The 17,397-nt window shown below is 41.8% G+C and overlaps 3 protein-coding genes across 8 annotated transcripts in view; 2 read left to right on the forward strand and 1 right to left on the reverse strand.

Moving 5' to 3' along the window:
• Positions 1-17,397, reverse strand: part of LOC136262568 (GRIP and coiled-coil domain-containing protein 1-like) — a 38,127-nt gene that overhangs the window by 2,809 nt on the left and 17,921 nt on the right. For 3 of the 6 annotated variants that reach the window (XM_066056893.1, XM_066056894.1, XM_066056901.1), the window contains exons 13-18: positions 16,143-16,212; positions 16,030-16,090; positions 15,427-15,479; positions 15,283-15,372; positions 850-948; positions 168-296 (exon numbers count right to left, since the gene is read on the reverse strand). The gene's annotated coding sequence lies outside the window, so the exon portion shown is untranslated. The remainder of the gene's footprint in view (positions 1-167; positions 297-849; positions 949-15,282; positions 15,373-15,426; positions 15,480-16,029; positions 16,091-16,142; positions 16,213-17,397) is intronic. The other 3 variants (XM_066056895.1, XM_066056896.1, XM_066056897.1) reach the window with 3 other exon arrangements.
• Positions 2,447-6,676, forward strand: LOC136261214 (uncharacterized). The gene has a single exon (XM_066055188.1). The coding sequence runs from the start codon at positions 2,447-2,449 to the stop codon at positions 6,674-6,676; it is 4,230 nt and encodes a 1,409-aa protein (XP_065911260.1).
• On the forward strand, positions 6,809-8,308 carry LOC136261215 (uncharacterized). The gene has a single exon (XM_066055189.1). The coding sequence runs from the start codon at positions 6,809-6,811 to the stop codon at positions 8,306-8,308; it is 1,500 nt and encodes a 499-aa protein (XP_065911261.1).

Genomic DNA, 17,397 nt, shown 5'->3' on the forward strand with positions numbered 1-17,397 from the left:
ACTCAAACTTGAATTTTGTAAACATACCAACCACTTTATGGGTACTGGTAGCTACTATTGCTGAATACTTGTCTGACTGTTGTAACTGTTTAATTCGAGTATCTTGATCTTGATGTTTTTATAGTGTATAATTATTGATGTTCGAGTGGTATCCATTTAGTGCATACCTTTAATGCCAAATCCTCTTTAGAACCTTGTTCCCGTATCAACAGGCTCTGCAGTTCCATCAACATCTCCTTGTGGTGTACCTCCTCCTCTCTACGTTCTCTCTGTTATTGTTGTAGTGTGGACTGGACCTGTGTGTGTGTGAGGGGTATGTTACTGACCAGTAATATAAGTGCATGTGTGCATGTGTTACATGTCAATACCATCATGTCTGGCCTCCCTCCTAGCCCAATGCTAACACTAAAAATTTTGAAAGGACAGTATTTCCAGAAAAATTCAATTATGGCTGGTGTAATTTACCGGAAATTGTCTGGTGTCCGGCATTATTTCGCACACTGCCAGGGTGATTGGAGATAAAAGGAAATACAAGTTGGAGAGGGCAGACACACATCGTAATCCCATAAGACACTTGCTATATGTAAGTTAAGTATTGCGGTGTAAAATGGTGGCTGTATGTTATGTCGTTTAGCCTCTAGCCTTTCAACTGTATAAATGTGTCAATTTTTGTATAAACTGTATACTAAGGCTGCAACAGATGTCAAATTTAGTGGAACTGACCATCTTGTATAAATATAGCTGGTAATCAAAGCCATTTCCACTACACCATACACACTCTAGCAAAACAATAATATTCGGATATCCAAATATTGAACATTTATTGCAGCCCTACAGTAAACCACAAACATTCTCTAGCTGTTTTTTTCTTTCTTAACTCGTTGTGTTCCTTTTCTGCCTTTTCTTTCAGTTTGCAGCTGTTTAAATAGAAAGTGTTTCTTGATTGGCCTACAAGAGAATGACATATATACATACCACTATGTGAAATGGCATGCTAATGTACACACACACACACACACACACACACACACAACACACACAACACACACACACACACTACACACACTCAAACACCACACACACACACTACACACACACACACACACACACACACACACACTCAAACACACACACACACACACACACACACACACACACACACACACACACACACACGTACACATCTACACTAGAAACTGGTCACCTTTGGGCCAAATTTCCTGACTTTATTAAGCAGGTGGTTGAATTAGGAGGTCACTTTGTACACAAATAAAACAATTGGGACAATGGCTAGTTCAGACAATACAAGGTATTAATTATTTTACCAACACTCTGTCACCATTTCACTGGAATTTCAATGCTAATCCCTATGGAACAAAACAATGGCGAAATGGGAACTTTATTTTGATGTTTCACACCTCAGATCAAAGGAGTCGCCCAGGCTACATTTACAATGTAGCCCAGTTGGCGGCTATGCTCAGGCTACATCTGAATGTAGCCCGGGCTACAACTGGGCGGCGACTATATAGATGTTAAGGCCAAAATTGATTGTGGGGATTAACACTCAAGTGATTAGTATGCACGACTTGGATTTGGCTATAATAAACCACTCAGACAGAAATTGTTTTGTTTCCTCGCTACCCCACTAATATTTAACGTTAAAAAAATGTTGGACTAAGGTGAGAACTAGTGCTATAGCTTATTCAACAAGTATTTCCGCACATTTTACACCTCCATTACTGATAACACGAAGTTACCACTTTGCATGAAGTAACTACTCTACAAGCAAGCTTACCCATCTAGGTCTGTAGTACACTCTGTAATAAACGATTCAATAGCACTGATTAAAACATTAAATTTGTGTAACCAAAATTCTCCGTGATATCTCTAGCGTTCATCATAACCAAATGTAGCCAGCAATATACTAGCTGCTGACCCATAATCAAATTTTTAGGCATACATATATAATACATCCAGTGGTTGTACGGATCAACATATTATTAGTTGTAACACGGGGCATTCAGGCTTTAGCCTGATATGTATTCCCTCAGATCTTGGACTGCAGCCTCATGCCTGTGTTACATTATACAGTGACCTAATTTACTGTAGTGGATGTAGGAAATGATTGAACACTTATGTATTGTGGTATTGTAATAGGAACATTAATTAGAATTTGTATGATCACGTGCGTGTTATAGTGTGCTGTGCGTGTAGCGTGTCATTTGTATCCTGTCAATCACGCTAGATCGAGTCGTTCTTCCCTGGTGTGCGAACCTTATCCCCGTCGTCAAGACATACTTTTGGTGCTGTGACGTACTACGGTCTGTTATTCCAACCCCAGTCTCAGAAGTCGTTGTACCGTGGCAATTCTAATTAACGGTACCCCCAAAGGCAAGCTCAGTGTCTACTGTGCACATTTGTTTGTTGCTGTTGTTTTAGCGGACCGATGGAAGAACTCACTCGACTACAAGCCTCGCGTAAGGCGTTCAAGGGACATGTCACCCGACTACACAGTAAGATTGACGAACTAATGAACTCAGAATTTGACGATTACACGATCACATCTCTGACCACTGCCGTCGAGCAAATCAAGAAGAAGGGTGAAAAGATAGCTCAAGTGGATGAAAAGATCGCTACATTGATCGAAGATGCAACGGAACTCGAAGTAGCCATACTTGATGCAGAGGAGTTTCAGGATGATATTATTGACAAAATTACCAGAGCTCAAAGATACATAGAGTTAACCACAGCGAAGAAGTCCCAAAGATCGCCATCACCGCCAAATACTACTCCACAGTCAAACCCTAGTAACTCTCAGTTGGAGAGTGCAACTGCTCAGCAGGAAGATATACATCTAACTCAGTCAAGTACAGTGGAATCAGAACTGGTGAGTACTGTAACAGCATTTAGTGATAATAGACCATCAACTGTGCCATCAAGCACTATCACCCCTGCAGTAAATTCATATGTTACTACAAGCAATATCACTGAGACATGCAGTGCACAAGTCATAGTGCCCACCCTCCCAATGTTACCCAAGATACATAATACTAACATGGGGCCACCTCCGTTGATATCAGCAGCTCCACAATATGCAGATAGTATATCTCCACAAAGGCCAATCACCTCAACCTTATTTGGACCTCAGAACTTGTATGAGCCACCAATTAACATGCAAAACCAGATTAGTGCTGGGTCAACCTCATCAGCCCCTAGAAGTGTGTATGAGCCATTTGCTACAGTTGGCCACAACCTTGCAGCTTCAGTGACACCAATGAACCACAATGCTCCATCACACCAGTCTCAGATGTTTGCTACCAGTCGTCTCCCAAAGCTGACCTTGCCAACATTCTCTGGAGACCCCCTTACCTGGCAAACATTTTGGGACTCCTTTTATGTGGCAATACATGCTAATCCTAACTTGTGTGGCATTCAAAAATTCAGTTATCTCAAGGCACAGCTTGAAGGAGATGCTGCCAGAACCATTGCTGGCCTCCCCCTCACTGATTCAAACTACAACCATGCAATTTCCTTGCTTGAAGATCGTTATGGCCAGAATCACAAGATCATACTTGCTCACATGCAAGCTCTCTTGGAGATGTCCTCTCCTTCAAACAATCTTACCAGCCTACGATTTTTTTATGATTCCGTAGAGAGCCACATCCGAGGACTGTCATCACCCGGCAAATCCGAACAATCGTATGGCGACTTACTAATTCCGATCATTATGGGAAAGCTATCTGTGGATATCCAGCGGAACTTAGCACGGGAGCACTCAAACTCTCCATGGAATCTTCCTGATTTAATGGCAGGTATCCAAAAAGAGATTAGGATACTTGAATCTGGACTGTATGACCCACATAAGACCATGCCGAAGTCAACAGCAGCTGCATTACATTTAGGTTCTCCAGATCAAACTGGCAAGAAACAAGTTCACTCTGATAGTAAAAGGAAACAGCAATGTGTGTTTTGTAAGAAGGCTCATTCTCCACATAATTGTGATGTGGTAACTGATTGCCAGAAGCGGTTTGACATCGTCAAAGGAAGTAACTTGTGCTTCAACTGTCTGGCCCATCATAGGGTCTCCCAATGTCCATCTAAATTCCGATGCAGAAAGTGCAAGAAAAAGCACCATACCAGCCTTTGTAACAGTGAAGTGAAGACCAAGCCTGACGCATCAAATTCTGACAGAATGACATCTGATGCCACGCCCACAACCACTGCTGGAGTATTAACACCGACATCACAGGCTCCTGAGAACGTCAATTGTTTACTGAAAACTGCAGTGGCTCCCATCATTGCTGGTAACATCAAAGCTCAAGCAAATATCCTTTTCGATGAGGGAGCACAACGATCATTTATTTCAGCCGACATGGCTAGTGAGTTACAAATTACCCCCACATCCACAGTTGATATCGGTGTAGCATCCTTTGGCACTACAGCCACATCTAATCAGACACTTGGAATAGCTACAGTGGAAGTGCAGACAGCATCTGGTGAGCTAATTCCTATATCTGTTCTAATTGTTCCGTCAATTGCAGCTCCCATCCAGAATTTAGTGTCCACTGCTGTCTACACCATGCCACACTTACAGGGCCTAAAGCTTGCTCATCCAGTTATCTGTGGAAGGAATTTCACCATTTCTCTATTAATTGGAACAGATTTCTATTGGAGCTTTGTTGAAGACCACATTGTCAGAGGCAAAGGCCCCACTGCCCAGCAGTCCAAACTCGGGTACTTGTTATCTGGGCCACTACCAACTGCACTATTTGAATGTACATCATCTGCCCTCCTCCAACTCACATCAACCATGACCACACAGGAGTTAAAGGTACCCAACATTGAGCAATTTTGGTCAATTGAGGCAGTTGGAACAGAAGCCAACACATCTCCAGATCTGACATTTCTTCAACAGTACCAAGAATCATCCATCTCACAAACAAGTGAAGGCATCTACATTGCAAAGTTTCCATGGAAAGTCAACAAACCTGACCTCCCATCTAATTTTGCCACCTGCAAAGGAAGAACTCTTACCCTATTGAACAAGTTGAGAAAGTCTCCTGAACTTCTACAACTGTATGATGGTATCATGAAAGAGCAAGAGCAGAGAGGATTTATTGAGAGAGTGGACAATGATACTGCCGATAATGTGCACTACTTGCCACATCACCCAGTTAAGAAGGATTCGGTGACCACTCCAATCAGAATTGTATATGATTGTAGCTGTCATGGAAGTGGTAAGTCAGCCAGTTTGAATGACTGTCTCACAGTAGGACCCCCATTTTTGAACAATCTCTGTGCCATCCTACTGCGTTTTCGTATTCATGCCTTCACCCTCTCTACTGACATAGAAAAGGCATTCCTCCATATCAAGCTGCACCCATCAGATAGAGACTTTACCAGATTCCTGTGGCCATCAGATCCCCAGAGTGCTGATAATGAATTCCAATCTTACCGTTTTACAGTGGTTCCATTTGGAGCCTCCAGCTCCCCTTTCATGCTTGGAGCAGTGCTGAATCTACACTTGTCAAAATTCCCCGATGAAGTGGCAAAAGACATGCGAGACAATATCTACGTAGACAACATTCTGTCTGGGTGCAGTACTGAAGAAGAACTCCTAACATACTACTCACAATCGCGAGATCTGATGAATCAAGCCAAGTTCAACCTCAGGTCATGGTCGACAAACGGCAAACACCTCCAGGAAATTACAAGACAAGACAAAACCAGCGATCCAAACACTACCGTAGGAATCCTGGGGTTACGATGGAACACAGCTACAGACATGATTTCACTTTCTGCAAGAAAGCTTCCTGCTGTAAACACATATGTAACTAAGAGAGACGTACTGCAGGCCTCATCCCAAATCTTCGACCCTTTAGGGTGGATGACCCCAGTGACAGTGAAGGCCAAGATACTGCTACAAGAAATTTGGCAGACCAAACTCACATGGGATGAGCCTCTCCCAGACACAATCAAAGACCGGTGGACAGCCACTCTAGTTGAGTTAAGAGAACTACCAAACCTGCTAATACCAAGACTATACTTTCCACACAACCATCCAGGTACACAAATTGATAACATTTTTGTGTTTGCAGATGCCAGTACAAAGGCCTATGGAGCTGTGGTGTACCTCAGCAGTAACAACCGTGTTTGTCTTGCCATGTCAAAGAACCGTGTAGCTCCTATCAGATCCACTACATTACCAAGATTAGAGCTTATGGCAGCTGTTACTGCCACTAGACTGACTGAATTTGTCTGCTCTTCAATTCCACAGGAGAAACAATTGGGAGTGTACTTCTGGACTGATAGTCAGATTGTCCTTCACTGGATACACAAGGGCACCAATCCTAAGCCATTTATCGCACATCGAGTCAACGAGATCTGTAAAGCCTTTCCTGCAGCCACTTGGTCATTTACACCCTCAGGTGATAATCCAGCTGACCTTCTTACGAGAGGATTATCTACTGACCAGTTGAAGTCATCAACACTATGGACACAAGGACCTGGATGGTTGCTCAACAGATCTGCATGGCCTACTTGGACACCTACCAGTATACTCCACATACAAGCAGAAGAAGCTTCTCCTAGTACCCCACTTGTGGCAGACACTACTGAAAGTGAGCCCTGTATACTATCCATTATAGACATATCTCGATATAGCAGCATTAATTGATTGTTGGCTGTAACTGCTTATGTTCTTAGATTTTCCAACAACCTCCACAAGCCACAGAATAAGATTTGTGGAGCCTTGTCTAGCTCTGAACTGGCTCATGCCCGACGTCATATAATTAAAGGCATACAACACATGACCTACCGTGAAGAACTGACTTATCTACTTAAGAAGCAGTCCAAATGTCCAACATTGGTGAGACAACTTCGCTTGTTCCTGGATGACAACCAGCTACTCTGTTGTGGGGGACGGATTCATAATGCTCCCACATCAGAACTTGCCAAGTTCCCAATTCTTCTGCCCATCAACTGTTCATTCACTGACCTCATTGTTATGGATACCCACACCAAGCTCCATCATGGTGGCGTGAGCATTACCGTCACAGCACTACGACAGGTGTATTGGATACCATCAGCACGCCAATATGTGAGGAAGTTATTACGACGCTGTGTGATCTGCAACAAGCTGATGGGAAAACCTTTCAGAGCTCCAGACCCACCGCCACTCCCCAAGGTCCGTGTTTCTGAATCCCCTCCCTTTACAGTCACTGGGATGGATTTTACTGGGGCACTGTATATCAAGGACAGAGAAGAAGAGACTAAGGTATACATCTGTATTTTTACATGTGCTGTCACACGTGCGGTACACATTGAAGTAGTCTGTGACCTATCTGTGCAAACCTTTTTGTTAGCCTTTCGTAGGTTCTCCAGCCGCAAGTCTCTGCCATCCACAATGATATCAGACAATGCTTCAACATTTCTGGCGGCGGCGGAGGATCTACAAAGGTTGTTTGAGTCAGAGACATTGCAGAAGGAACTAGAACAAAACAATGTAACATGGCGTTTCATCCCCAAACGGGCGCCATGGTACGGTGGCTTCTGGGAGCGAATGGTAGGTCTGACAAAGCAAGCCATCAAAAAGACACTGGGAAGAGCGTTTGTCACACTCAAGCAACTTGAGACTATTGTTACAGAGATTGAAGCCATGCTAAATGACCGACCCTTGACTTATGTCTCCCCAGACCTTTCTGACCCAGAGCCACGCACGCCTTCACACTTGTTATATGGGAGAAGAATCCGCCAAGTGCCGCATGTCTTAAACAAACCCGAAGAAGATCCAACTTATGTCAATGGTTCCAGCATGAGGGATAAGGTTGACAAACACTCAGTAGTAATACAGAAGTTTTGGAACCGTTGGAAGACCGAATATTTAACATCTCTAAGAGAATTCAACAAGATTTCAGGCCACAACAAGGAGGTAATTAAGGTGGGAGATGTTGTGATTGTGCACGACGAGAAGCCGAGAATGCAGTGGAGGCTAGCTGTTGTAGAAGGTCTCATCAAAGGAGGAGATAACTTGACCCGTGCAGCTCACATTAGAATGGGAAACTACAAGACAACTCGCCCAATTGTCAAGTTATATCCACTGGAGGTCTCTGACCCACATCAAACAAGCTCTCAGGGATCCTCTAATAATAATTCACAAGAATCACACTCAGTAGATAAGTCCAGTGATAGATCTGCATCCTCCAGCAGTCAACGTGTCCAAAGAAAGGCTGCCTCTAAGGCATTAAGGAAGATCTCCGAATGGAGTACACTGTTAAGCCGCCCCCCGGAGGATGTAGGAAATGATTGAACACTTATGCATTGTGGTATTGTAATAGGAACATTAATTAGAATTTGTATGATCACGTGCGTGTTATAGTGTGCTGTGCGTGTAGCGTGTCATTTGTATCCTGTCAATCACGCTAGATCGAGTCGTTCTTCCCTGGTGTGCGAACCTTATCCCCGTCGTCAAGACAGTGGATTTAAAAATTGTAAATCTGATAATGAAGTAGGAATCCCAGTAATAAAAAGCAATGTAACAATTCGAGATATATCAATGATGGTATTATGGTTAGAGGAAAACTGTGGAGAAGGTAAACTTTGGCACATAACCACCTAAATTGCATTTGACAAAACAAACAGTTGCAAATTCAAGTTCAGCCTCTTCAGTTATAAAAAAATTTATGATAATCTTGTATAAGATATTTGGCAGGTTAAACTGTAGTGATTGATCAAATTTGCCACAAAGTTTTCCTCTATTAGGTACAACATAGCTATGTGGGAAAACCCCTACATTGTACAATGCCACCCATGGTACAATGACACCATCGATATAGCTTGTTTCACTGCTTATTATATAACCCTACCACATGGCCAAGGAAAGTCTTGAGGCAGCAGTGGCACTAACAAAGACCCTTGGAGCCAACAAGAATCGGCAGGGTTTTCACAGAAGCCATTCTCAAAAGTATGGAGGCCACAGGGGTGGCGGACATCACAGTGGCCATTACAACAAACAGAAGGGCTGGCAACTGCTGGGAAACAAGACAAATCGCAAGCATCAGCAACCAAGGAAATGACTATGTATAAACAATTGTGTGCACAATGTTACATTATGTGTACACAATTCATTAAATGCTGTAACCAATACTCAGGTAAAGGGTTCACAAGCACATTACATACAGGCTCTCATAAACACCATGAACTTGTCAATAACCTGCCCAACATTGGCTGGGTGTGTAGCATACTTCCTCCAGAACTGGAAGGTGTGAACCGAAGACCACTGGGTACTCCAAACCGTGGGTGGGTATCAATTAGACCTTGCATCTGCCCTAGAATTCCAAAACTGATAAGAACAACAGAAGAGAATGCAGCACTAGTGACTATAGAAGTCATGGAACTGCTGGCAAAGGGGGCGATAGTGGAGACCAATATATCAGCAGACAACTTTGTCTCCCAGTGGAAAAGAAGGATGGAGGCCAGAGACCAATAATAAACCTGTAGGGTCTCAATCAGTTTGTAAGAGTAGAGCACTTCAAGATGGAGAGGATGCATATCCTCTCGGAACTTCTGCAAGCAGGCGATTGGATGGTGAAAATGGATCTGAAGGATGCGTACCTTCAGATTCCCATTCACCAAACCCATCAACCACTCCTGACCTTCCAGTGGGAGGACAGGTTCTACAAATTCACCTGCCTCCCCTTTGGCCTCTCTACAGCACCAAGAGTATTTACCAAGGTTCTGAAGCCAGTAGTGGGTTTCTTAAGACAAGTGGGTTGTCGGTTGATAATCTACCAGGACGATTTACTGATATTGCATCAGGGCAGGCACCAAGTAGCGCAATTGACATGCCAACTCTTCAAGAGTTTAGGCTTAATGGTGAACCACAAGAAGTCCTTCCTGACACCCACCCACACAGAACCTAGTGTTCCTAGGGTTCAACATCAACTCCCAGTCAGTGGAGTTAAATTCGGGAGGTAGTACAGTTTGTGGGCAAAACTACAGCTACACCGAGAGCCCTACCCACAGCTCTTTTCCATTACAGAGCACTACAGAGGTTGATGAATTTGGTAGCTTCAAACAGTTATCCCCAGGATGAGACAGACAACAGAAAAATTCAAAACAATAGTACAGCTGCTGGACTCAATAAGCAAAACAGATTTGACTTGGTGGACTACACTGGACAAGAAGACAACTATATCTCCAGTGATTACACCAATGCCTTCACAGGCAATAGAGTCAAATGCTTCAAAGAAGGGTTCGGGTGCAATACTGAACAGTCAGACACACACAAGAGGTGTCTGGACCCCACAGGAGGCATCCCATCACATAAACTATCTGGAGCTTCTGAAAGTATTTGGGAAGACTTGAAGGGATACCAACAGTGCTACTCTGCCTGGACAATGTAACAGCTGTGACTTACATCAACCAGAAAGGAGGGACAACCTCCAACCTGCTATGTCAACTAGCCATCTCATTGTGGACCTGGTGTATAGCAAAGAACATCACACTGGTTGCAGAACACCTTCCAGGTCACCTCAATGTGATAGCAGATCAGGAGTCACGCTCCATGAGGGATTGCTGTGATTGGATGCTCAACCTCGAAGTATTTCAGACCATTCAAGACACAATGGGTCCCCTGGAAGTGGACTTGTTTGCAACCCGGTTAACAAAACAACTTCTATGGTTTTATAGCTGGAGAGCAGACCCAAAGGCAGTGGCCACAGATGCCTTTCTACAAGATTGGTCACAGCATCAGGGATTTGCCAATCCACCCTGGTGTCTGATTCACTGGTGTCTTTCCAAAGTGAAAGTTCATTCAGCATGGATAGTACTAATAACACCATTCTGGAAAACTCAGTCCTGGTTCCCTGTAGTATTGGAGATGCTGGAGGATTATCCCAGAGCACTACCAACTCAGGTTGTGGTGCCAGTGGGGCAAGAATTTCTGATGAAGGAAGGAGTTCTTCCACTGATCGCTTGGCCTATCTCAGAGAATCCTCTTCTTCACAAGGTCTTTCTAATGAGGCATCAAACCTCATGTATCTCTCCTCATGGAGGGATAAAACCAACTCCAACTATGGATCATTATTTGCTAAGTGGGCTAATTGGTGTCAGCAACGGAACAGGGATCACCATTCTGGACCTATAACAGATGTCGCAAATTTTCTGTCATATCTTTTCCATTAAGGTTATCGGCACTAATCTTTGAATTGTTATACAGTACAGGGGCGGATCTAGGGGGTATCTGAGGTTTCCAGAAACTGGTCAAGGTAATCAAAATTATGTATTACAGTGATTTGCAATGGTAGTCTGCCGTAGCCGACCCGCATGCATAGGTCTGGTGACAGCCGCATTCAGTACCTGTGCAGATGGAATGCAATGTAATTTGAAATACAAGCAAAACACGTAGTAACAGAGCACGACAGCTACTGTACTTGCACTTAAATGACGTCTATTTCCTCTACAAACCCTTCCATTTGTGCTGGTTGTGGAAAAGACATAAGAAGCTCACCATAATCAGTGGGAAAATCAGGAATACGTCATAGAATGTTGTTAATTGGTCACTGAGCGATCTGATTGGGCGCACCAGTTTTTCGTAAGGCTGGCACAGGTACTCAATGCGGCTGTCACCAGACCCTCGCACTACGTGTGCGGGTCGGCTACGCCATACTATTGCAATGGTACAAAAGTTCAGATCGAAATACTCTAATGGAGCAGTCAACCACTCTAATAGAACAACCACATTTTGTATTTCTCTAAGAACTGTAAGTAGCTAGCAAGCTACTTTATTTACCTGTGCCAACACAGAAATAAAATAGTCCAAAATCTTATAACAGAGTGTTAAAATCTGAAAATCTTCCTGGGGGCATGTCCCAAGACCCCCAGAACAACATTCATGTCTGTTGTATGCTCAAATGTCAAATCTGCTCAGTCCCTCAACTCTTTAGTCTGCACATGATACCATACCAGAAGCAAACACAATTAAGCAGCCTACATTATACCTAACATAATTATATTTTTAAACTGTCAATACTGCTACCAGATTCAATTTCAAATTACACAATTTTTCTGGAAAATCTTGCCCCCATACCCCCTAGATTTAAATTTGCGTATAGCAAAAGTTTGGAAACCAGTCACCAAAATTCCTGGGGCCGCCCTTGCAGCAATCTCATCTGCACATGACCCAGTTGAAAGTCAGCATGGGGTCACACCCCACAATTACTAGGTTGATGAAAGGAGCATTTAACACCAGGCCCCTCTCCCAAGATATTCAGCCTTTTGGGATGTTGGCATAGTGATCACCTACCTTAAAGGTTTAGAAGAGAATGACAATCTTAATCCCAGACAGCTAACCCTCAAAACAGTAATGCTGCTTGCACTGACTAGGCCTTCACGTTCTGCAGACCTTTCCAGTTTACACATCCAATGGAGGTCATACCATACAGAAGGGGTTACCTTTAGACCAACACACCTAGCTAAACAATGCAGATCATCTAAGCAGAGGGCTGATTTTATCTTCCCTCTTTTTCAGGAAGACCCCAGAGTATGCTCAGTAAAAACATTAAAGGCTTATGAAGATTGTACTAAAGAATTTAGAAAGCTTGAATCTCCTACTCCGAAGACCAGACTGTTTCTCTCTTGCATTGGGGAACACAATCCAGTAGCCTCATGCTCCATTGCTAAATAGTCATGGTTGAGGCTGGAATTGACACCAGCATTTTTAAGTCACATTCAGTACGAGGGGCAACTTGTTCTAAAGCTGCTGGTGTAGGTGCTACAACAAAGCAAATATTAGATGCTGCAGACTGGTCCTCAAAGGGTACCTATCAGCAGTTCTACCATAGGAGACTGGAGAGTAAAGATAAAACATCCTTTGGTAGCAATGTTGGTGTGCTTCAAACAATACATGTTGATATGAAACTGAGCCTCCCGAAATGTAATTCGTAAATGGTTCAGGGCATGAAGTGCCTGCATGCTATTTATAATTACAAGAGGAAGGTGAAGTTGAAATATCAACACCTCTCCCATTGTTTCCACCTAATTTAGTATTTTTTTAGTTTTCAGTGTTAATTCTGTAGGTGTCTTTTCTTGACACCTCCCAGTAAAGCTGATTGTTACGTCAGAGTAGGAAACTACTGATTTCTAAGGAAGACTTCTCAAAGAGCCAATGAAACGTGACCGCATGCTGATTTCATACCCGGACTGTCATTTTTTTACATCATTTAACTCACGTGTATCTTCAAAATGGCTGTCATAACCTTGTATTTGTGCCAAATACATGTTGATATTTCAACTTCAGCTTCCTCATCATACAGTACAATAGTAACTGTATAGTAGGGACCACAAAGGAGTGGTCATGGCCCATGAAATAAAATCACCCAAAAACCAGCCTCAATTTTCCCTGACGACGATGAGACAGTATTGGCGAGGTAAAACTAAGCCCAAACAAGCTTTCAGATCAACCCAAAACGCTTTCAACAAGTTGGTACGGAATTTTAAATTTTTTTTATTCGACAGAATTTTCTACTGAATGACTGAGTAAGTAAGTAACTGACTGACTGACTGATGCCTTCAGACAAGCATAACTCGATAATGGCTAAGGTTACGGGCTTGATTTTTTCACTGTTCGACGTTACTTCAGCCCGACAGGTGCCTTTTGGCATACCGCAGTACGTACAATGCATTCTTCATGGACTTACCAGTGTCGTGTCCCATTCATCTTTGCTGACAGGGAAAGGTGTCGATTTGGCATGAGCACATGATGGTTTCCCTTTGAAACGGAAATTATCCGTATTTTTCATAGTGGCTATTTTGATTGCAAAGATGCTTTTCAAACAGTTCTTGATTCGTATTGCTGTGTAACAGGTTGAACATAGCCAACAACGAAGTGTAATGGATACTTCACTTTTCAGACAATAATTAATAAAATTGGGGCACGGCACCATTTCTTTTGGTATGTGTAGATTGTAGAGGTGCTTCCAGAAAAGTTCTTGATTCGTATTGCTGTGTAATGGGTTGAACATAGCTGACAACCAAGCGTAATGAATACTTCACTTTTTCACATTCAGACAATAATTGATATAGCTGGGGCATGCGGCACCATTTCAGATGCGGTTTGCGTGAGTTCACCAGTCATAATAAAATTATTTACAAAAAAAGTTAACAAACAAGTACATGAAAAAATTTGGAATTTTCAACTAGAGTAGGGACCATAGCGTATCGATAAAAAGTACTAAAACAAGTTGGAGTAGTCCATGATATTAAATCACAGTAAAACAATAAGAAGTGTTATATCCCTACTGTGCTTGTACTTGTGTAATTATAATTAGACTCTATTTAGGCTGTTTTGGGTGGGTAATAAATCTCATATACTCCACCTTGTTTTCTAATATACTCCACGCCTTCAGGCACAATATAACATATGCTCAAAATCTAGGTTTATCCAATCGCTATGCATTGACCACGTGCAGTGATTTAACGAGCACAATTATTTTGTCACGTGAGGACACATAGTTGCCATGGCACTAGTATTATCGCAAGAAAACCAGCTGCTTTCGCCGAGCCTACAGCAGAAACAGCCGTGGATGAGGTAAGTAATCTGAGTGTAATGTGAAATAGAGTCTAAGCAGTTATACGGGCACAATGTGGAGTCTATGAAATCTATAAACCCTCAGGCCCTTAGTAGCGCCCTCGCCTCGTTCGTGCGCTACAGCCTGGGCCTTCGGGTTTATAAATTTCATAGACTCCACATTGTGCCCGTATAACTATTATATAAATGCAGGCACTTTGTGCCCTGAGCCATTTACGATTGAATAACCAATAACCACCTCCCACCCGCATAAGTTTTTGTCCCATTGGGTGACGTGAAAGAAGCAATACAATAATGATGGCCTAAATTAAGGCTAAAACAAACCATTCGAATTTCAAATATTCGATGCTGTGGGAATGGATTTGATTTTTTAGACATACTTTACAATGATAAAGCAGTAAAACTTCATGAAATATTCTTATAACTTATAAAAAATGGAGCTTGTAGTAGTTGTACCAACAGATCAGCACAGATGAAGCAGTTTTATGTCCTATGAAAACACAATTGTAAATGTTTGTGAATCAAATATTCTTTACTATTCATTCCATTGGCATTTAGAATATCACACACACACACACGCACGCACACACACTACACATCATACATAGCCTTATAGTAAACAAACAATAACTAAGATTGTAACAAGACACTGGTGTATGTTAAAGGGGTGTGACTATTATTAGAGCATTGTTCACCTTGTTATCTTTGTTCTTCAATACAGAATGTGCTCTAGTACGGAAACTGTCAAATTCTCTTTTCAAATCTGCCAGCTGCTGTAGACATTCCTGAAGAGATATTAGCATCCTGAATTAGGAAATGGTCAGGATATCATCACCCACCTTTGGTGAAGGTATATCTGATAGTAGAGATGTATATTCTGCTACTGTCAAGTCTACAAGAAGATGTAGTCAATGGTACAAACAGATAATATATACATGATACACACATACAGTGGAACCTTGGTAGTTATCCATACCACAGGGAACCACATGGTATTCACAAAGACTGGACAGTGCATGGCTCTTTAGTTTGATGTAAAAAGTGATACAATGTAATATCCTAATAGAACAGTCAACTACTGTAATAGAGTCCAGATACATAACTGTGTATCAGCTACAAAATAGTTTCGTTAATAATGAATAATGTGTTTAATATTCAATGCAGCTTTTATCCACTGTCATTCCAGTCAGGCAGTGTAAAATTTGCTAAGTTTGAAACAAGACACTCACTAATAACCTAAAATGCCTTAAATAACTACACAGTAAGGAGAAAAATTGATATCAAGTGTGACTTAATCCACAAGCCACCTGGAGGCTCACCAAACACCTCACTCAGTGGGTAAACATGAAGAGGCAACCGAAGACACAACCATCATCCCCTTATACAGTGCTAAAGGCACAAAGTTTAACATTAACAAGTACAACACTATATCATCACTGTACCTTATTTGTTAGAACGGCTTTGTCCACAAGTTTGTTGGTGGCTATATATTTTAAGAATTTTCTGTGAAACAGATACAGTAAATTGTGATTGTGGTATTGAGTTATTAGATCACCTTCAGCCTTGCGTTCCTCTCCTGTAGGTTAGTAAGTTTTTCATGATTCTCCACCCTATCAACTTCCTGCCTATAATTAGAACAATATGTGATACCTGATGTACTACCAATATTGGTGAGCCTTGTGATGTTCATGTGCTCCTGTTGATACCAATAGTCACTGCGGTCACTGCTATAGTCATCAAAAAACAAGTTGATGTTGTGCTACTTCTAAAAACCAGACGCCATGCAGCTAGCTAACTCATCTGGAATTAACCAACCATGTATTAAAGTTGTGCCATTGTAATTTTTGGATTTCATAATTCATGAAATTTTCATAATTCTTTAATTACGTTGCTATGGAAGTGCTTGTTAAACAAACCGCTTTAAACAAATATTACGCACAGAAGTATCTTCTAAACTGTTTTATAGTTTGACTATAGTGTTTTTCCCCACAAATTCTCTTGACAAAGCCTCAAAGCTGCTCTTCATTTTCATTCGCGTACATCGGGGATACGACCCCTTTCCAACTCGAAGGGATAGGCTATTCCTGGTAGTCTACAAGGCCTGCACTGTTGTTTTTCAATTGTTAAACGCCTGTATAACCTGAAGGGAAGGTAATTCACAAAGTCTGAGGAGAGTCGCCACACCAGTATTTCAGACAGCTGAAAAAGAAACCACCTCAGAGCAAAGTTTACCTTTGTGTAACTTCATTTCATTTAACTTCCTACGTAAAAGCTGCTTTTACCATTACTATAATGATTTTGCTCACGAGGGTGCGTACGAACAAACATAGATAGGTAGATAGGTACACACACACACACAAGTACACACTTTTACGAAAACAATTTCAGTAAACCAAGTGGCCATTCTGATCACTCTGCAGGCATTTTTTAGGCTTAGTTATACTTAACCAATACTGCCAAGCTGTCAAAACAATGAGGCTGGTTTCTGGGTGACATTTTTGGTCAGAAAAAATCCAACCTTTATGATCCCTAATATACAGTATTAAGCCACTCCAAGAAAATTCCTTGTTTCCCATTTCATTGAACTCAAAAATAAACACGGGCGGGCAGTTCATTATCCATTATTCATTATAGATATTTCACATATTTTTGAAATTCATAACTAACTTACAGTAAGAATACAGTAGAAATATTTAAACTAAGAACCTGAACAGTGAAAAGCTAGCTAAATGGGCTTTCTGAATGCTAAACTAGTTACTGCTATACAATCACAGGATAAATAATGAATAAAATGATCAGAAATAATGAAT

This window comes from Dysidea avara, chromosome 7 (genome assembly GCF_963678975.1).
Source record: "Dysidea avara chromosome 7, odDysAvar1.4, whole genome shotgun sequence".
Taxonomy (NCBI): Eukaryota; Metazoa; Porifera; class Demospongiae; order Dictyoceratida; family Dysideidae; genus Dysidea; species Dysidea avara.

Coding starts and splice junctions, on each gene's coding strand:
- LOC136261214 (XM_066055188.1), top strand. CDS start 2,447: ATGGAAGAACTCACTCGACTACAAGCCTCGCGTAAGGCGTTCAAGGGA.
- LOC136261215 (XM_066055189.1), top strand. CDS start 6,809: ATGACCTACCGTGAAGAACTGACTTATCTACTTAAGAAGCAGTCCAAA.